General features: G+C 42.5%; 1 protein-coding gene across 9 annotated transcripts in view; it reads left to right on the forward strand.

Annotated features, from left to right (window-relative positions):
• ELMO1 (engulfment and cell motility 1) overlaps positions 1-13,301 on the forward strand; it is a 518,756-nt gene that overhangs the window by 282,302 nt on the left and 223,153 nt on the right. For all 9 annotated transcript variants that reach the window (XM_081800259.1, XM_081800257.1, XM_081800260.1 and 6 more), the window contains one exon: positions 3,252-3,360. In XM_081800259.1, the coding sequence (XP_081656385.1) occupies positions 3,252-3,360 (109 nt within the window). The remainder of the gene's footprint in view (positions 1-3,251; positions 3,361-13,301) is intronic.

Below are 13,301 nucleotides of genomic sequence, written 5' to 3' on the forward strand. Positions count from 1 at the left end.
TAGTGCCTGCTAATAAACAATGCCTTGGAAATGTTTCCGGAACATTTATTGGCTGCAGTAATTCTATCTACGGTGTATGCAGATCACATCCTCATTAAATATTGATGGGCTCATGAAATGTTAATAGAATGTTAATGTGAAATGCAGGGGAATGTCCTCACTGGGAGCTGGGAGCTGGCTGAAAACTACCTGTCTTCTGTCTTTTCTTTATGTTCTGTCTTCTTCTTGCTCCGTTGTTTCCATTCATTTCTCCCGTCATCAGGAGATTTGGATTTGCTCCTTGATATATGTATAGCTGTTTCAGGTACAACATTTTTAAAAGAGAACGAGTCCCTGATTGATGGGAATTTAGTTGTTCTCCCCTCCTGCTTTCCTGAACTGGAATTCCTGGTTAGAACTAGGAAGGATTCCCCTAAAAGGAAAAGGGTGATTCAGGCTCAACCTAATGAGTCTTCGTGCTCAGGCAGCTTGCCCAGAAGAGACTGTGAAGAGGGAATGAGCCTTTCTAAGACTCTAGCACTGGTCCTTCCTTGCTCAGCTGGGGAAGGGATTTCGTTGGAGTTTACGTTCAGCTTTCTCAGAGAAAAAAACAATCAACTCATAACATGTGTTCCCTAAAGAGACCGCAAGGAAGAATTTTTATCATAAATCCCAAGGACAATAAAGGTTATGTTCCTGATGATATGTAAGACATAATTATTTATGTGAGCATATGTTCCAAACGGTTGAAAAGCCTCACAAAACAGGATGGTTCATGGACTTCCTGGGCCATCATGAGGGGGGTGAGGTGGTAATGGGAAAGGCTGTGCAAATTGCTCGTGGCAGAAGTGGAAGAGGAGATTGAATGTGCAAGCTATGTGGTTGTGCCTCGGTGTTAATGCAATCTGGCAGAAATAGCCCCAAACCTTTGATTTGTTATCGGGGTACTCTTGATGCATATACTAATATATGCATATACATGTGTGTTACGGCGTTTGTGCGGAAAATAATTGGAGCACATTTTTATTAGAATCCTCCTCCTCTGGTTTTCAACAGTGCACCTGATATTCAGCTCCCTCCCTTCACTTTGCTGTTTGGAACCCTGGCCATATCAATAAGATAGCACTCTAATTTAGTTTTCCTTCTTCCCCCTTTTCTTCTCTCATTCCAAGTATTCTTTCTTTTCTCTCACTTTTCTAAAAACCTTCCCCTCCTTGTCTTCTTCATTCCTTGTCTGCCTCTCCTTACCTTTCTGTGACCACATGCCCCAGGCATGCCTGGTCTGAGCCACCCTCGTCTCTGCCACGGATGCTGCCCAGGCCCTCCTTTCTTTCTTCCTCCCTACTCTCTATTCTCAGTACTCATAGATCTTTTCAAAACAAATCAGGCTGTGTCACTCATGTCACTTGCCTGCCTAAACCTCAGGGTTAGCATCTCAAGGTCTTAGAGTGACACCCCACCCAGCCCTGGGGCAGGGGCCCTGGCTCACCTCTGTGCTCCGCCCCCTCGGGCTCTTGGAACCCAAAGTGCTGCCTTGCACCACCCCGGACCCCTTCGCACTACAGACCAGGCAGTGTGCTGGCCTGTCCCAGACACATCCTACTCAGCTCAGGGGCACTGTCCTTGATCCCTACACCTGAAACATTCTTCCTCCCGGACCTTGACATGGCATGCTCTTGCGCATGCTCGGTTCCCAACAGTCACTTGGTTATCAAAACTCTCCTCCTCAGGCCTTCCCCATTGCTCTTTAGCACCTCAACCGGTTACATTGTCTTTTTCATAGCACTTGTGATAAACTGTAATTACCTATTGTATCGTCTGTCTTCCTCAACTAGAATGAAGGCTCCATGAGGTTGGAGCCCTGGTCTATCTTGTTCTCTAGTTTGTGGGGCATCTTCCTGGTAGATAATGGGTACTCAGTTACTATTATTGATTGAATGAACGAGACACTACGTCCGCCGCTGCAGAGTTCCTAGTCTAGGGGGCAAAACAATGTAAGTTGTTGCACAGCATTGGCGTCGACGCTGTTGGGAGACCCGCACCCACTCTGGATGGTGTAGCCCGTGAGGAGGTGGCAGACAGCTATACCTGCGATGGCTCCAGAGAAGCAGAAGCTGATCTTTCCTTTTGTCAACATCTGAACTTGAAGTTTAGTAATTTTAAAACGAGTTTTAGTGCTTTGTTTTACTTTTGTTTAATCCCTGTTTACAATGTCTCCCTTAATTGTAGTAGGGACATCTCAAACTATCTTAAGGATAGAGGAGAATTTCCTGGACCAGCCGAAAACAGTTTTTGGAGGAAGGGTTGCGCAAATGAACACTAAGGACAGGGAAGCAGCGTTGCTCTGGGAGCACGTGGGGCCACCAGCCACTCCAGTGCAGCCAGGGCTCCCGCCGCCTCTCCCCTCTGCTTTCCTTTGCATTCGGGCTTGCTTTTCTTTAATGGTTTTGTTTCTGTTGCAGGCTCACATTCAGGTAGCTCCTGCCTCCTACCTCTTGGGTACTGTCAGCACAGTTGGACCATTTTATTTTCCATTTCTGTAGGAAGAGTCTCAGGGACGACCTCTGGTTGGTTCCATTTGTGTCACGTGTCCCTTAGGCATGCTCCAGTCAATTAATGTGGGGTGTGTTGGGGCACCTGGGTGGCTCAGTCAGTTAAGTGTCCGACTCTTGATTTCGGCTCAGGTCATGATCTCGGGGTCGTGAGATGGAGCCCCGCGCAGGGCTCCAAGCTGGGCGTGGAGTCTGCTTAAGATTCTCTCCCTCTGCCCCTCACCCCCCACTCAATCTCTCTCAGGAAAAAAAATGTTTTAAACTAATGCCAGGGGTGAGATCCTGTAAGAACATGGAAACCTCTGTGGGAGCTACGTGATAAAAATGTAGGAATTGAAGGCCCAGAAGAGCTGCTATCCCCAGGAAAGCGGAGATGTGACTTGGGGGCGGGGAGAAGAGAGCAGTCTTATCACTTCAGTAATAGGTCTTTATGGTCCCGTTTTGAAAAACTCCCCATCCATAGGGACTTCTGTGTAAGTGTAAACCAATGGGCAAAATATCCTCTTACGGGGTGGAAAGTTTTAAGAGGTTTGGAAAACATGAGAGTTTTAGGTGCTAGGTACTGAGAATATAAGTAGAGTACAATTTTGTTTTGGCCCCAAGGCTTAGTTTGGTAATCTGAAGTGGCTCTATTACTCTGTTACCATGGAGCCAACATTTTTGACAGGTACCACAGACTGACTTCCCTTTCTGACCTGTCTGTTCCCTTTCTACTTGCAGATCGTGCTTGAGAACAGTAGCCGGGAAGACAAGCATGAATGTCCCTTTGGCCGCAGTAGTATAGAGCTGACCAAGATGCTGTGTGAGATCCTGAAAGTGGGCGAGCTGCGTAAGTAACACCTGTTTCCTACATGGGCATGATGCCTGGCAGGCACCCCGCTTCCAGGGCTGTGCCTGGACCTACATGAAGAATTCCCCAGGGGCTGACAGCATGGGCATTCCCGTGGACTCAGCATTCTTGGGCTCAGGCTTCCAGTGTATGTATTTCTGCACGTCTGTGCTGGGAATAAACATTCTTAAAATCTCCAAGAATGGGAAAATTGGCAGGTATTATGACTGAGTTTCAAATATTATAAAAGTGAGAATATATTAAAACAGCCCTGCATTTAGTAATCTGTTAAGGAAAGAGATCTACGGCTTTCTTTTTTAAAATTCCAGTTTTTTAACCTACCTGTCAATCATTTTCTTTTCTTTCTTTTGAAACTATTTTTCTCTATAAAGAGAAATTGAATACCTTAATAAAATCCTCTTGCTCACTTGTTTAGAAAGCTTTCTCGAAGCAAGAACGAATTATAGAAGAAAATGGGTAGCTGATCATGACAAATGTGGTCAGAGATACGCTTATTGCTCTGTTTCTTACCTATATTACAAGATTTAGGAGAGGACACCCAGAAAAAAGAGGGTATGATAATTTTCCTGCCTTTTGCTCATTGGTATAATTTGGGTTGAACCTGTTGGGATGCCTCTGATTTAACCTCGCCTGCAGTCATTGTTAACACCGAGCCTCCTTAAAGTGGCTGACTTCCCTTCCCTCCAATATCTCTAGAGCCGACGCACATACACATCTTCCCTTGTAGGCTTCATAACTTGGGCTCCAGAGAAAGACTGTTTATACCAGAGAGATGTTGGGTGTATGGTAATGTGGTGAAAGCATAAATATTCAGTTACCTGCTTGAGAGCTTAAAATAATGGTCTGAAATGATTCATGGAAAGGAATCCAGTGATTACATTGGAGAGGGGGTTATGCTTTATTTACATCATAAGAACTGAGTCAAGGCGCTGCTCCGGTAAACAAGGAAATGGAGAAAACATAGTAAGGAAACACTAAGAATTTGAGTCTCTTTGACCAAGCACAGCAAACGGTACTCCTCCTCCAGTCTGGGTGGATGGGGGAAAGAAGCTGAAGCTGACATGGAACTGCCACCAAAGCTCATTGCTTAGGAGCTCCAAATTAGGGCATTTTTGTGTGGAACGAGTAGCAGCCTGACCTGAGAGATTCTGTGTCAGTCCGCTCGGGTTCATGGATCACTGAGGTGAACGTTTCCCTTTACTTGGATCCTTGACCCGAGCTCCCCCTCCTCCTCTGCATCAGACTAACTTGTTGAGATCTACGTCTGCTGCTGCCAAGCTTACTGTTCATTCAGTTGAAGGATTAAAGTCCCGAATCAAGCAGATCCTACCGAATTCCTCAGTCCGATAACTGGGACTGTTTCATGTTTATGTCAGTTTCATGGGGGGAGCTGCTGGAAGTCACTTGCTAAGAAGCCTTACAAAGAGCATCTTGTAAGCTGGACAGCAGTCATGCCCTAGCTGGCTGGGGCTTGTCATGGCTTTGTTTTTGCCTCACTTTGCTCCCCCCTTCCCTGTGGCTTGCTTTGGGCTATCAGTTCTCACCTTGAGGGCAGCAGAAAGTGGATTCTTTTGGGCTTCATTACCATACCCAGCCCCTGCTCTTTTCCTTTGCCCAGTCGACATGTATCTATCGTGCTATGAGTTAACACAGAACAGAGATACAGAGGAGCAGAGGGGGGGAGGCTGGGACTACAGGGGAGCTGGGTTCTGTCTCTGCCACGTAGGACCTTCGTGTCCTTGGGTAATGTCCTCACCGACTTCACCGTGCTCCTACGCCTCCACATTTCCCCCAGAAGTAGATTGGTAGTATTTGGGGGTGGTGGTTTGAGTACTTGTGTTCATTTTGGCTTGGTCACAGGTAGGGACCCTGGGAACAGATCGTATTCAGCCTAGGGAGACTAACGTGGAGAAGAGGGCCAAGTTCTAGGCTGTGGTGGTAGGGGGGTGGGTACAGAATAGGGACTGACCTCTGGCAGGTGCCGAGCAGCCCTCTCAGACGGTTGAGGACCTGGTATGAAGCCAGGAACAGGACAGGACCCAATTCCTAAGAACTGAGATGAAGAGTGTGGATAAAGGCAAATACTTTGGGGATCTTGGGGGTACCCCAGCTGCTATTCTTGCACTGTGTGTTATTCCATATCTCACCTTCTGCTGCAGAGAAGGTTCCAGCCTTCTGCTACAACTCATTTAGTACCTGGTCAGGCTCATCTCTGCAGCGAGGTTGAGCTTGGTCACCCAAGGCCTGGGTGACCCTTCATCCAAGATGACAAATGTATGTATTCATCTGTTTAATAAAAACCTACTGATTTTTGTGCACTTTCAGTGTGCCAGGGACTATGATGGACCCTGCAGATACAAAGGTGAATCAGATATGGTCCCTGTCCCCGAAAAGCTTGCCCTTGAGAAAGTATAAGCATGATTTGGGACTGATATCTTCTACTATTAGTTATAAATGATTGCGTATTTATTTTAAATGCCCACTATCTATTCTAAGGCATAATTTTTCCAATGTTCTTATAGTTTGAGTTTTCAGGTTGGCCTATTGCTTGCACTGCAAAGGTCATTCTGGACATTTTGCAAGGCTTACAGAGGACTCCACATTTCTGAAATCTACATGCCCAAATGAGTTGTTCTCCGCTCATAAAATATTAAAGGATGGCTACATTCTGATTGAGCGCTAGACATCAAATGATAAAACACCCTGTGGTAAGAGGAAAATTGCTTTTTAATGGATTGCCTTTTGCCCATTGCCATATTAAATAAGTTACTAATATGGAAAACAAATCTGAGTGCACCCTGATATTGAAGGAAATATCTGTTTTTCTTGCGAGGAAAATTAGTTTCACATACAAATCCATCTTCCTTTGGTTTGACTCTGTCTGCTTTTCTCTAAGTTCATGGTTCTTCTCAGATTTGTGTCAATAATTGACGTAGAAGATCACAGTTGCACTAGATCTATAAGCAAGTGCGGAGATCAAAGAAATACCAATTAAAAATCTAACTGATTGAGAAAAAGGACATATACAAAAGTAGAAAGATTCAGTTTTCTACAAATGCTTTGTCTTTTGTTTTAACTTATGGTCTTTTGAGGAAACTCAATTCTGAAATACCAGTTATCTTTTGGTCTCCAAAGCAAGCGTATTAATATTCGATTAAGTTACTGATACCAAATATTTATGTACAGTGTCTTTAAGACTACTTTTATTTTTTTTAATTTTATTATGTTATGTTAGTCACCATACAAAAGACTACTTTTAAAAAAAGCACTATTTTTCGGGCACCTGGGTGGCTCAGTTGGTTAAGCGACTGCCTTCGGCTCAGGTCATGATCCTGGAGTCCCGGGATCGAGTCCCGCATTGGGCTCCCTGCTCAGCGGGGAGTCTGCTTCTCCCTCTGACCCTCCCCCCTCTCATGTGTGCTCTCTCTCTCTCTCTCTCAAATAAATGAATAAAATCTTTAAAAACAACAACAACAACAACAAAAGCACTATTTTTCTGCTTCCGTATTATTAACATTGCAAGAGGCGAATGTTTCATAGTGTGGTATAAAAAACAATATCTGATAATTTATATGCTTAGAGCGCTTTATAAGGTTATTTAATTGAAGCCCCTTACACCCCCAGGAGTTAAGCAAAATCAATAGCATCTATGTTTATTAATGAAGAGAAGATTTACACTTACTGGATAATGTCTGGGGTCACTGAGCTCAAATCAGTGTTCAGGAAGCCCAAAGAATAGTGTAGAAAGAGGCAGAAAAGTGGGATGGCTGCATTTTGGCACCCAGATGACCTGTCTCTGAGTCACTCATCAGCTACCTAATTGGACGCCTTGGGCATGTTTCCTGTCTGTTCTGAGCTTCTGGTTCCTCATCTCTAAAATAAAGATAATTCCTGCTGCACACAGTTGTTGGGAGGATTCAGTGAGATAATGGGTGCTGCTTTTGTTGCAAGATAGATGGTTTCTTTGCAAGTGGTAGAATCTCACTTTCCACAAGCGGACTGCAGGTTAGTGATGGAAGGAGAACGCTCTGACTTAAGTAACACCTGGAACCAGGATCTGGAACAATGACTCTTGTCTCTTCACTCTTTACATTCTGACTAAAATTATTCCTTGTAACCTGCTTTGTCCATGAGGCACTTTTGAGAGCAAGGTGCTTATTTTCCCTTAGTTTCAATTTTAAAGATCACAGAGAAGAATCCTTATGGACCCACGTGTGGTCACAGATCCCATGGTGTGGGTAGTGTAACTGGCAGCCCCAGTTAGAAGAATAGGATTGAAGTGGAGTGAAGAGCAAGTCTTCAGAAGAGGAGGTGTATTTGAAAGTGTGTGCTGGGTCAGGGTGTGGGGAGGTGGGAGGTGGTGCACTGACAGAAGAAGGGAGGCCTATCACAGACAAATGCAAAGATACTTGCTATAGATGTGAAGTCCTTAGGCCGATCCCTAGCGCTTAACTAGGGCTAAAAAGTGGAGACTATTATTTGTGTTATTATAACACTGTCCCTAAAACCATAATAAGTTGTTGAAGGATAAAAGGAAAACTTGATTTTTGACACAATAGGTTAATATGATATGTAGCACCTCAGCCAGTTATCTTCCAATATCAAGTAGAGCTAGGATATTTCTTTTTGTCTCCCATTCATTCATTCATTCATTCAGTATCTACAGGGCTCTTCTCTATGAGTCAGGATCTAATCCCTGATGACGTAGACTTAGAACACACACTCCATCCTCAAGCAGCCTACATGCTGACTGGAGAGTCCTTCACATAAACAAATAATTAGAAAACACATTGTCATTTGGAGCATTACATTTAAGTTACATTAGTTTCCCTAGAAGGCAGTGATTGGTTCTTTCTGCTCATGGGAGGTTGGACAGACTAAGGAAGGGAGAGTCTTGGGAGGTGTGACACAGAAAAGGAGACACTCAAAAGATGAAAAGAATAACCAGATAAGCACAGGTATGTGTATGGTGGGCAGCAGCTGTTAAAAATTCCAGGCAGTGAGATGTAAGTGAAAAGACTTGGAGGTTCAGAGAATTCTAGTTCTATGTGGCTAAAGCAGATGGCTTGAGGGAGCAAGCAAATGGAGGAGATGCTGACAGAAAAAGCAAGAATTAAATCATAAAGATTTGCCACGTGGAGGAGCTTGGACTTTACAAGCAATGGGAATCGATAGAAGGATTTTTAATAAGAAGAAATGCCCTAGTCCTGGGCACAAAATTCTAGACTTAGATTACGTCTTCTGGCTAGGACAAGAACTTGTGAGTGTGATAATATACGGGGCCAGGACCAGGGACAAGCTTACCTCACTCTAGCCCCAGCCCAGCCAGGATAGCAGTTAGGAGGCGTTCAGCTGCAAGTAATAGAAATCCCAACACAAAATGGCCTATGTACGAAGAACCTTTATTGAATATCATAACTGCAGCATTGAGTAAGTCCTAGAGATGGTAAATTTAACTGTTCAGGAATGTCATCAAGGACCCAAGTCCTTTCTACCTTTTGGTCCTGCCATCCTTGATGTATAAAATTTGTCCTTAGGCAGGGAGCAATATGGTGGCCATTATCACATGGTCCAGAGGAACAAGAAGCTGTATCTTCTAGTGAGTCTCTTTTAGATGTCTGGAAATGCTTCCGAAAGTCCTCCAGCAAACTTTCTCTAATGTCTCATTGGCAAACACCGTGGCCTATGCCTATGGCTAGCTGAGTCTTTGGTAAGGGGAACAGGACCAATATTAGCTGTTCCTTAGACTGGGCATGAAATCAGCCTTCCTTTTTTTTTTTTTACAGATGTTATTTATTTATTTGAGAGAGTGAGTGAGTGAGAGAGAGAGCACGAGTTGGGGGAGGAGCAGAGGGAGAGGGAGAAGAAGACTCCCCCTGAGCAGGGAGCCCGATGGAGGGCTCCATCCCAGGACCCCGAGATCATGACCAGAGCTGAAGGCAGACACTTCACCAACTGAGCCACCCAGGCGCCCCGAAACCAGCCTTCCTTGAGTATATGACCACAGGATGTTAAGTAGCTAAAGAAAACTGAGGTTCTGTTCAGATAGGGAAAATATCTACTTGCAGCCCTTAATTCTGTCCCTTTATTTGAGAAACTCTCCTCTGCCTTTCCCTTACTGCTGCAGAAAGCTAAACAAACTGAAGTCGGATTACAGCCCTCTGTCATTTTGCCTTTACTGGGAATTGGGGACTGCATTAGTATTTTTTTTAATGTAGCAGTATCAAAGGTTGCAGAAAAATGGTAATTGAGGTTTGATTATAGTGTATTTCATTTCTCATCACTAAGATGCTAGGGCTCCACTACCTTATTTTCCTTTTAGCAAATGTATATTTTTCACTTGCTCAATTATGCTTTTGTATATGGGTATTCTCAGGTGTATTTTGAAGGGCAGAATGGACATTTGTGATTAAAGTTTTCATATTTCCTGAAACAGTTTTGCCGTCTTCACCTATTTGACCATATATAATTAGATTAAAATTTAATAACTACTTCTCTGTTTTGAAAAAACAAGAATGAAATCTACCTCACGTGCTATGAGAATACTTAGCATTTCCTTACTTTGTCTTTCAGTGGCAATATTTATTATAACACACCAGTGGTGCTGAGTGAAGCACCTTGTATAATTCATCACCTAGACACCTCTGCTTTAGCAAGTAAAAATAACACAGATGAGCAATCTGAAGAACTCTTTGGAGTACAGCAGCAATTAGAATAGATACTTAATTCTGGGACATTGGTGTTTTTGTACTTTGAGAAGTACCATCCATCACTTTCATTCTTAGAACATTCTGGCTAAAGAAAACTCAAGAAAAGTAGTTTTTAACAATTTAGCCTCTTAAGGGACCTCCCCCCCCCCCTTAATACTAGCTTATACCCATGCTCCATGGAAGGTTGAAGGCTCTCAGATCTTGACTCTGTCTTGAATCTTCATTTTTGACTTCTGCTTTCATATTATACTTCAACCTTAAGATTAACGTAAAAACAAGCAAAAATACAATGAATGAATGAATGAATGAATGAATGAATGAATGAATGAATAAGATGTTCGAGGCCTGAGCCTGTATTGAGAAAGTTAGATCTACTTTTGGCCCGAATTAAAAATGTCAAAGGAGAGAGTATAAAAGTCAATTGAGAGTAGTGTTTATGATAATTACAAAACTGTTATTAGGATTTGTAATAGTATCACGAGACAGGAGGACCTAATGTCAGATTCTTGGCTTCAGAATCAGCAGCACTTGGTAACTGGCATAGCTGTTATAAGTAAGAGCTTTTGTCAAGATGGTTAGCCATCTTGCTCCTTAGTCTCCCATTTGTAACCTGGGGATATCGTCATCACCACCACCACCATGATCATCATTCTCATTTCAGAGTTAGATGAAGAAATACAGGTTTAAGTGTTTTGTTAACTGTAAAACACCCTATTTGTGAAGGAAATAACAACCGAAACATGCACAGATTGAGAGACATTCAGTATCGACAGGGCTCTTCTCTATGAGTCAGGATCTAATCCCTGATGACGTAGACTTTTGGGGTGATTGGTTGGTGTTTCAGAAGGCAGTACTTGTGGATCCTTCTAAAATCACAAGGTAATTCTTACCGCCATAGAAAGTGATTGCTGAGAGAAATTAAACTTGGCAATTTAAGAGAATATCTCAAGCGCATCGCAATTACAAATGGATGAAAATAATTCATATTTGTCAGAGGCATTTTTAGCACTTGCTCCTTGTTACATCATTTCTAAGAAGATATGTAGCTGGGAGTGACCAGCATCCATTTTCTGTTGTCTCTGAGGTTCTGGATTGAGAGGTGAGCCTGGTAGGTTTGCCCAACATCATGATGAAGAGAGACAGACACAGACCTGTCGAAAGAACACAGATGCCCACTTGTCTTCCCTCCCACCATATAGAAATACTTTTCCACCAGCTTCATCTCAAACATCAGGTTTGGGTGACCGTTCTGATTCCTCCTCTGAGTCCCTGCTGGGGAGGGTATCATGTCCTCCTCGAAACTCCTGTAGCACTTTATCTCTGCCTCTTTTATTATACTTCCTCCTGTTTCAGAATACTTTTTTTCCCCTTTAATTCCTGATTCTGTTTCCCCTAAAAGTTGAGGTGGTTTATTGTAAAATATAGAGATAATTTAAAAATAAATAAATGGTGAAAACAAAGACAAATAAAAATTACAACTAAAATGGATTATGAAGGTTTGCAAACTGCATGTTATAAAGGCCTTTGTATTTACTAGTGGTAGACTTTGAATTTGGCTCAAAGATTTGTTCCTGGGAAGCAAGAGGGGTTCAGTAATAGAAAACAGATGAGTGCACATCTCACATGAAAAGCTCGAAGTGTAAACTCAAATGCTAATTTTGGTTAAGGCTAAAATACTATTTGATAACACTTAGTATTTGCTAACGATGATGGAATAGTCACATTCTTAGCATTATTTTTTTAAAGTTACCTTAGAGCAGCCAACACTATATTTAAAATGGTGATAATGAAACAATTTTCCCATTAAAAGCTGAAACTAAAAGTAGGGTGCTGTTGAATGCTAATATTCACCAATATTATTTCTCCTTGATCTAGAAGACACAGACAAATAGAGGTATAGTTCACTGATAGAAACAAAGTATTTTAAATTATAGACAATAAAACTATCTAGAAATTCCTGAAGGAGTGAAGGAAAAGCTGTTAGAATTCGTATAGTTCAGAAGAGTAGCTACATAGTGAGTAACAAAAAATTGGTAGCCATTCCATGTGTCAGCAGTAATCAGTTAATTATAAAATGGATAAAAAAGATTCTTTTTAGTGTTGTCCAAATGTAAACTGCTTCAGATGAATCCTAACGGGAAATATCTCAGACTTATATCTGAAGAAATCCATGACTTCACTAAAATATATAAGCTTTAAATGAATAAATAAGTGAATGTTTTATTCCTGGTAGGAAAACATTAATATCGGGATAAAGATGTGAGTGCCTCCAAATCAATGTGCTGGCTCATATATCATTCCAAAGTACCAACAGAAACTAGGATGGAAAACTCCACAGAATGATTGTGGGGTTCATTTGTAAGAATAAGGAGGAGAAATTGGTTAGGAAGGACTGATAAGGAGAACAGTGAAAAGTGAATGGACAGAAAAATATCCTCCCTTTTTTAAAACATTTTTTTTGCAAGAAAGTCCAAAGAACCCATTCATATACAACTTTCACCCAGGTTTACCTATCGTGTTAATACTTTCCATATTTGCTTTATCGTTCTCTCTTTCTACACCCAAACACACGCATGCACGCACAGACCCACATTCACACATATTAAAATATGAAAACTTCTTATGACAGGAAAAAATTGGATATAATTTGAAGAAAAATAAATAAATAAATAAATAAAATGATTTTAAATTGGATCCAGCTCTGGCCTGCTGTCTGTTGGAGCCGGACAGGTGCTGGGAGCCCTGCCTAGCAAGAGGCCTCCCAAGAGAGCTGTGGAGAGGAAGGTTCTGGGTGCTGCAGCATGAGGCGGCATCATGGAAGCAGTGTGGGGAGCCTGGCTTAGAATACTCACCACCGGAAGTCTGAGAGAGGCTTGCCACCACCTGACAGCAGCCCAGCACAGGTCAGGGGGGGTGTGCTAATGGAATTTATGCCCACATTTCCTTCCGTTCTTCTACAGCACCGTGGGTGTGGCTGACCTAAAACCCAGTGGCTATATGCATGAGGAACTATGGATTTTAGGACATGCAGCTTCTTATAGAAGTTAAAACATTATAAAACAAAAACAACATATGACCTCACTGATATGAGGAGTTCTTAATCTCAGGAAACAAACTGAGGGTTGCTGGAGTGGAGGAGGGTGGGAGGGATGGGGTGGCTGGGTGATGGACACTGGGGAGGGTATGTGCTATGGTGAGTGCTGTGAACTG

Source organism: Leptonychotes weddellii, chromosome 12, assembly GCF_054177405.1.
Source record: "Leptonychotes weddellii isolate Sample4059 chromosome 12, ASM5417740v2, whole genome shotgun sequence".
NCBI classification, from domain to species: domain Eukaryota; kingdom Metazoa; phylum Chordata; class Mammalia; order Carnivora; family Phocidae; genus Leptonychotes; species Leptonychotes weddellii.